Here is an 8,268-nt window from a genome sequence, read left to right on the forward strand (position 1 = left end):
ACAATGTTTTTTCACAAAGTGAAGCCTGAAATAATCGAGTTTAAATATTCATTCGGTAAAATTAATTATTTAATTCCTTTGTTAACATCATTTAATTACCATTTTTTGTTTACCTGACTCCCTTCACAGTTCATAAACATATCCGCTATTATTTTCGCAAATTTCTATTTTAATTCATTATTCATAACAATTGGTCGGTGCTCAAGCACCAACGCACCATCAGAGCGTGCCCATGGACGGAATGCACATACACCATAGAGTCTAGAAATAAAATAATTTGAATGTCATTTGCTCTAGACCACATGGCGTGACCTTGATGATAAGCGCTTGAGAAGTGACAGCAGTTAAGCTCAGCAGTAAACATTGCGTAGTTACGTCCTTTATCCCATGGAAGAACTTTCTGCGGCCAAGGTGTGAATAATTTGTTCACGCGCAAAAAGTGTCTGAGAGCAAATTGCACGAAAGAACCTCTAGGGATGAATTTGCGGATAAAGGTTAAGTTAGGAGGAAATAAAAACTCTCCAATAGCTTTTCCAGCAACGAATAATGCAATAATGTATAAGAATGAATGCAATCGAATAAGCATTTATTATTAATTTTGAAATAAAAATCACTCAGATCGTTCGTTTTTGGATAAGTAATGTTAATTGTATTATATCCATGAGGTAAACGAAAAAACACATAATAAATTAAAATAAATTCAGAGTGGTTCGTTCTAAATTTTACAGCGCAGGATGTGGGCTCAAACGAATGTTATCTTCTGCAGATACGAATGAAAAAAATGAATGAAAATTTGTGGCATTTTTGTGACGTTTAAAAATTTTTGGGCAAATCGGGAAGCAGGCAACGGATCAGCTAATGGAAAAAACGAGAAAATCTTTATTTTCAAACTCGTTCAGAATCAGTAATATAACTATTTGGCAGACGAATTTAATGATTCGAAAATTTGGTAGAATGATTGGGAATATGAGCTCGATTCATTGAAAACTGCTACGAGGTAACCGTACCAAGGGCGTTTCACAGCATTTTAGACGAATGAGATGGAGTAATTCTACAGACGCCACGTTAGGCTTAGATAACTAGTATACCTGATTCAAAACGTACACCTTGAGGTGTCTCAACTAATCGTGAAGTCTTCAAGTAAGAATAAAAAAAATTATTTGATACAATTACAAGTTTAGGCAATGAGTATTATTTAACTCACAACCACTGTAATAACATAATCCCTTCTTACTCCCTTATCGATTTTGCAATTTCTTCTTGCATGCCACACTGCCTGAAGAGATATCTAAATGGAAATAAGAGTGACAGATTGATGGACCTCCTATCATTTTATCGATAAGTGATTTTTTTAATGTCTCCTTTCCAGTCTCTATGATCTATTTTATTTTCGTCAACCAGTCTAACTATGATGATAATGCCTTCGATATGAATTAGAAGCATCTATTCGAGTAACTTGCCTAATCATTCAATATCAAACCTTTGTTTCTTGCGACAGTGTCATGGAGTATTTTTTCGTATCTTTACACAGGACTCGCGAGACTTGTCCGATCATCATATCGACCCATTGAGTGCCTGAAACGTTTTTTTGAAAATGAACAGATTTTAGCGAAATTTTTAACATGAGGTTAATTTTTGGTATCCCACGGTAACAGTGGAAAAAAAGTCACCGATTTCATTTTACAGACGTGCAAGGAAAGGTTAATGCCATAAATAGGGAGAGTGAAAAAAATGGCTCCAAAATGAAATAACTGATGACCATATGTCATCCTTAGTTAGACACTATACGCACACTTTAATTACGGAGCTTAAAAAGAAAAATCAACTTAGGATGAATCTTTAAATAATATTTGTGTGCACGTCACAGATAAGATGTAAGTCAAATCATTTTTTTAGGAACATTATAATTTTACCATGGATTTCATGGCAAAAAGATAGTGAGACCCGAATGGTAATTATCTGTCATCATGTGTAATATGGGCAAAATGATTTACGCACCCAGATATTAATATGGGATCCGGAGACTGCTGATTGCCTTGACAAACCTCGCTGCTCAGGGGCGCAGCTAGAAAGTAAGGCTAGGGGGGTTTTAGGCGCAGAACACTGGGGTGTTTGAGGGTGTGGAATATCCGTCCCGAGGTGCCACCACGGAATAGCGAGAGGTGCGGGGGCCCTCCCCTAGACAATTTTTCGGATAAATGGTTCAAAATGGTGAGTTTTACGGCCTTTTGAGCAGTGGCGGCTTGCCCATAAGGACTCTCGGACGCTGCCCCTCCCAAAGATTTGCAAAAGGAAAAAATAAATACCCATTCAATTATAATTATACATCCATTAACCAAGGTGCTTTTTCAATCGCATAAATTGAAAATGTAGGAAAAGCACGCAAAAATAGCGCGAGAAGTTCGCATTTGTAGCCGCGGGGCGCTGGCCAGAACGTCCCAATCCATCGCCATGCAGTTATATAAAGAGTGGTAGTGGTGGGGGCTGCTGGTGCTATGACGCGTCTAAGCTTCCTGCCCGATGGAAGTCTTGGGACGCCGCCCGAGCATGCGCAGAGCGACGTATCTAGTGAGATGACATCGCCGCTGCGGCTGGCGGCATTATAATCTGGCGTCTACTCGGTGCTGCAGTGTCACAGAATACCTTGTCCTGGTTATCTTTTATTATTATAAATATTTAAATTATATTATTTTAAATTAAACAAATTTAATACCTAGATAGCCTTAAAACTCACTAAAATACACAAAATATTCAAAATTTTTGACCCTCCGGTGAAGTGTGCCCCCCCGAGCATTTCACTCACGAACCGCCACTGCTTCTGAGGGATGTTTTATTAATATTTACACTATTCTATAAGAAATATTAATCTAATTAAGTGAAATGGATTAGACTTAAAAATTTCTCTGAGCTCTGGGGGGGGGGGGGGGGGGTTAATACCATAATCCCCTCGCTGAGCCATTGTCGCTGCTGATCCGCGACGTCACCTGAGTCTGAGCAGGGGAAGGGGGATGTATCGTAGTAGTAAGGTGATTGAAAGGGAGCAGTGAGTGAGGTCAATAACTTCCCAAGTTCGTCTCCGTTGACTTCCACGTCTCGCCGATTCGATTTTGAGAGTTTGAAAAGCAGGCAAATTATCAGAAAATGGACAAGAGCAAGGCTTTTGAATTTTCAAACTCAGCCACGAGCGGTATTAATAATAAATTGGTTGACGAACTCAATAACTCGACAGTTAGGTCGAATGACTGGGTGATTGATTCAACCGAAACTGCTTCGAGGGAACAGTAATAAGGGTTAACATCGATCGATTCGGATTTCACTCTGGGAAAATTCGTGCTTTTGTAAATTATAACATTTTTTTATTTGGTACGACGCGTTTCGATGCCAAGGTTCTCGAGTAAAAAGATATTTTTTAAATATTTTATAGGACATTCTTTCGTATTTTTTCACAAGACTCGCGATCCCTTATAATTAATAAGGGTCTTTCACAGCTAAAAGCTGGATAAATAAGAGAGATAACGTGGAGAATTGCTAGAGACGCCACGATAGACATAGATCGCTTGGAGCACTTCAAAACTGATTACTTCAAGAACTTCATCACAGCGTATCGTCTTCAGGTAAGAATAAAAAATATATTTGGTGCGAATATAAGTTTGGCCAAAGATTGAGAAAGGCATTAAGATAACAATAGCTACTACGGCATCAACCTACAAACTTTTCTACAGATGTAGGCATACACATTCATTTGCAACGGAAGATGACTCCATGCATGTAATTAAGTTATTCCGGTGAAGACAACCCTGCCAGAGATAAATTCGTGATATTTTAATTTGCCCCTTACCTTTTTCCATAAATTATTGAATTCGATGAAACTCACAACGCGATATCACTTTGGAATTTCACAACATTTTAGTCACGGTCAGCTATTACAATTAAGATGGCACATTTTTCTGAAAGTATAAGTACTTGATTAGTTTTTTCCATTGGAAAATAAGAGTTTAAAAAAATGGGTGGCATTCAAAACACTCATAAAATATTTGCTGCCTTACAGTTCTGATCTTCGGAAGCGTTAATATTCGCATCAGCAGGCACGCACGCATTGCTGGCTTTACTTTTATTAACACAAATGACGTCGTAAGAATCCCTGCCGCACGCTCGAAGGGCTCTTCGCGAGGTGGAATCTACATGTTGGTGTGAATCCTAATACTTCAGTTCTCATAAATTGTTTTCGCTACCATTCGAAACACAACCTCAGAAACAGTTTGAAAGTTGATTTCGTAAGTTACGCATAATGTGATGGACATGGATTCCAATTCCAGTCCGCTAGAATGATTTTTCCTATTTTAATTTCCACAAATTCCTGCATTCTTATATTAGTGAAAAACCTTTTGGGCTATGTCACCGGGAATGTATCAAAGGAATCTCTTGAATAAGCGACTAGCATCGATCGGGAAACGTTGGGGCCACCCAAAAATTGAAGCGGCGACATAGCCCAAAAGTTTTTTAACTAACATGACGAGTGCCCGCGAATTTTTTTAAAAATATTAACGAATAATCCTGTATCCTTGCTTAAGTGTACACATTGCGTTCTGATGTTTACGGAAAAATCTAAGAAATAAACAACTAAACTGGCGTTTCGATTTTGTTATTTAAACTTCACTACCCCACCTCTTTGGTCCAGCATGTATTTCTTATCTCACGCAAACCGAAAGACCTTAACGAGTCACTACTATTAAAATTGAAGAATTTGCTCTTAAGAGTCTCCGCCTAAATATTTTAACCCTTTCTAACCCAGAGCTTTTTCTGGGAGAAATCAAATATCAAGATTTTTCATTATGAAAACTTGAAAATTTTACACTCAATGGTAACTATCCTGGCAGCTAAATATTTCCTCATTAAAATATACACTACAAAATAATATTTAATTTACATATCTCCTAAATAGAGCTGAAAGTTTAAACATTTTTGATGTTGCTCAGAAGCAACATTGGGTTATAAAGGGTAAATACGCTTTCATTTTCTTTTTTATTCTATTTAAATTTGTAACCAATAATTATTCTTTAATTATTTAATATTTGTTGTTATAAGTGCACTTTAAATTGGCAATATTGCTGTATGTGTATATCTGTATTAAAATAAAATAAATAAAAAATAAATTTCAAGCTGGAAGAGAACGATTGAGATTCAAAGGCCCCCAGCCGCTGACGTCCTGCTAGACCCCGCAACATAGCACGATTAAACATCCTTGCGTCAGCAAAGAGGCTTGAAATTCTTAGAAGCTGGTATCACAGTGTTTTATTAACGCTGTAATCCAAAGTAGCACAAAGGTCAGCCCCATGCGCAAGGGCACAATCTTCTCAATGTACACCAACACTCATTGACATCGCTCGCGATGAATAGATCGCCCCCAGCTGAGGGGCGATCACACACATGGCCAAGCGTAATCACACTCCGGATGTATCCCGCTCCAAGGCCGTATCCAGGGGGGGGGTCAAGGGGGATTGATTCCCCCCCCCCCCCCCCCCCCCCGAAATGAAAAAAATAAATAAATAGATACTTTATGCTCGCTTGGTGCTCACACGACGATATTATATGTATAACGGCGCAGGGACATCTAGTAGTCCATTGCGACTTAAGTCAATAATTATCTAAGCGAATTTGTAGGTGCAGTGTATGTAGTTGTAGTGCATTGTGTGAAATAATAGTGCTATAAAGAGAGGTGAGTGACTTGTGAGCCTCCTGAGGGACCGCAGAATTGACATCGACACCGAGGAGTTAATTCATTTGGTCGCTGCAAAAAAAGCTAGAAGGCTAAATTCAATTTTATAATAATATTTTTATTTTTTCTTTCAATGGTTTATAATAAATATGTATTTTTAACCGTATATGCTATTTTATTTATCTTATAAAAATAATTTTATGTTTGTCTACTATTCCATAAACCCCCCCGAAAATATTTTCTGGCTACGGCCTTGGCCAAGCGTAATCACACTCCGGATACATCCCGCTCCAAATATCAAATAAATACACTACACTTCTTGAACGCACTGGGAACAATGCAGATCGCATAAATTTCGCAAGTACGGGAGTCAAGAGTGTCTAAAATCAACAACGTGGAATGATATTAAAAGGAACGTTTGATTTCAATCACAAAAATTTACGTTAAGCTTTTTTTGATCATAAATCTAAAATTACAGCACGGAAAAATTGGCAATAGAGCACTGACTAAGGGAGCAGTTCCATAGTAAAACGTGAATAAATCATACTGTCCCCAAATCGCATCAAATTTAACTCAAGAACCCTTCTCGTTCCATTTGGTGTGTTGCGAAAAGGTTAGTCAGTCGACTGAAACATCAGTAAGACTATAGGTATACACCGTCACTTGATTATGGCAAGAAATAGATAATTATTTAAATGGTAACAAAAGCCGATCAGACTTCAATAATTATTAGCGTATGAAATAGTTTCAGGCTTAACGCGGTGGAAATGCGATGCATGCATAATTGGATTGTACTATTAGTGTTTATGTTTTATCATGGTTCTATCATTATATAATTTTGCCCAGGAATTACATGAGCCATAAACTATCAATTAAATCAAAGTCTGATGTGATCTCCTCCTTTGTCAATGAAACCAAAGGTTAACACTAATTGCAGATGGCCGAATATCAATGCAAATTAAGTTTCCGCGTTTAGCACGTAGAATGTGCCAGCGTGTGTGGAAGTAAGCCTCTACGAGTGTTTGTAATGCGTGTGCTATGAGATCAGACATTAGTCCGATGTTCATGGTGAAACAAAACCCAGTACTGTTCCACAAAATTTTTATTATTAGCTGTCAACTAGTTTCGACGTTTATACCGTCATTATCAAGACTAACTTAATGACGGCATAAACGTCTAAACTAGTTGACAGCTAATAATAAAAAGTTTGTGGAACAGTACTGGGTTTTGTTTCACCATGAACATTTCATCGTTCCACCAAGTAACGAGCAAATCAGTTGATTTCATTAGTCGGATGTCAGTCAAGAGAGAAAATCCCAGGTATCAAGTAATTAAAAATACCGCTCACGCGTTCACTCAACTCGGCCGCCTGCTGCCTTCCAGCATTCATAAACAGACCCCAAGTACGCCCTCACCGAGATAATAGCGCACTTTGAGGCATGACTTCCGGGTAAATATTTTTACAAACACGCCTTTGAACAATAAAACCAAAGTGATAATTATGCCGCTCTAAATTTAAAAAAAATAAATAAATAAATGACATGCAATCACTTACTTCAATGTCGGGCGTATCCTTAGATAGTTTCGCAGACATCTTTCTTCAATGCTGAGGATTCTGCATCTGCCGGATAGCACAAGAGGGGGAAGACGTATGCTGCTGGGAAAGAAAGAGAGCGGGATCAGCCTTCTTCGCAATCTTATCAGCGAGATGTTTCCCTCTCCACAACTAGGCCAGACTTGTTTAGGAAATTGTCCCGGGAGAGTAACCGTCAAAAAATATACGACGATAAACGTACAGACGTACAGTACAGACCTTTTTGTCGTGAAGACGCTAAGATAGGAGCGATTCTCTAGAGGGTTTTCGCAATCCGATGGCACCGAAGAAGTCGCCGCACATGCCGAAGAGCGACACGCTGCCTCCTCCTGCGAGAGATCACCACGGGAACACTTCCTCGTGCGCCGAATACCAACTTTTTTTGGTCCTCCGCGCAGGTCCAGGCGATGATATTTTTTTAGCGTCCTCCCCGGATGGTGCTCAACTCATTTCATCTGGTCGTAGGCGTGCGTCACGCATGAAGTCCAAGGTTCCGCTAGAGATAAAGGGAGTCGAATAAAACGGATTGGGCCGCCTCGGCGCCCAGCGCATCTACCAGGCGCGAAGAATTCAGAGGAGGTCCCTCGCGGTACCTACGACACGGGCTGCGCGTGAACGGGCCGACTCTCAGAGTCCTTCACCGCGAACTCACGAACGCGTCCCGCGTATCTTGCGAAATTGCTCCAAGGTCACGCGACCGGCCGTGTCTCCAGCACGGCTATAGGTGCGTCCCATAAGAAGAGGACAGCCTCGCTTGTCTTCCGCGCGAGAGAAATGGTCCATTTTAAATGCCCGCTGAGGATAATGTGAGCATTTAAATCTACGGGAAGCATTTCCTTTAGCTTTTTTTACCAACCTCGAGGAGACAATCGTGATTATTTTTTTAGAATTTTTATCGACATAAAACCCTCACCAGAGAGGGATAAGTGGGGCGCCGTCCGTCCGAAAAGTTTTATGA

The 8,268-nt window shown here is 39.5% G+C and overlaps 1 protein-coding gene across 4 annotated transcripts in view; it reads right to left on the reverse strand.

The window, feature by feature from the left end:
* LOC124170737 (dihydropyrimidine dehydrogenase [NADP(+)]) overlaps positions 1-7,938 on the reverse strand; it is a 48,767-nt gene extending 40,829 nt beyond the window's left edge. For 3 of the 4 annotated variants that reach the window (XM_046549644.1, XM_046549643.1, XM_046549640.1), the window contains exons 1-2: positions 7,530-7,938; positions 7,272-7,370 (exon numbers count right to left, since the gene is read on the reverse strand). In XM_046549644.1, coding sequence (XP_046405600.1) covers positions 7,272-7,310 — 39 coding nt within the window. In that variant the 5' untranslated portion in view covers positions 7,311-7,370; positions 7,530-7,938. Of the gene's footprint in view, positions 1-7,271; positions 7,374-7,529 lie in introns of all 4 variants that reach the window. The other variant, XM_046549642.1, reaches the window with a different exon arrangement.
* Between the last annotated feature and the right edge of the window lie 330 nt (positions 7,939-8,268).

Source organism: Ischnura elegans, chromosome X (assembly GCF_921293095.1).
Source record: "Ischnura elegans chromosome X, ioIscEleg1.1, whole genome shotgun sequence".
Lineage (NCBI taxonomy): Eukaryota > Metazoa > Arthropoda > Insecta > Odonata > Coenagrionidae > Ischnura > Ischnura elegans.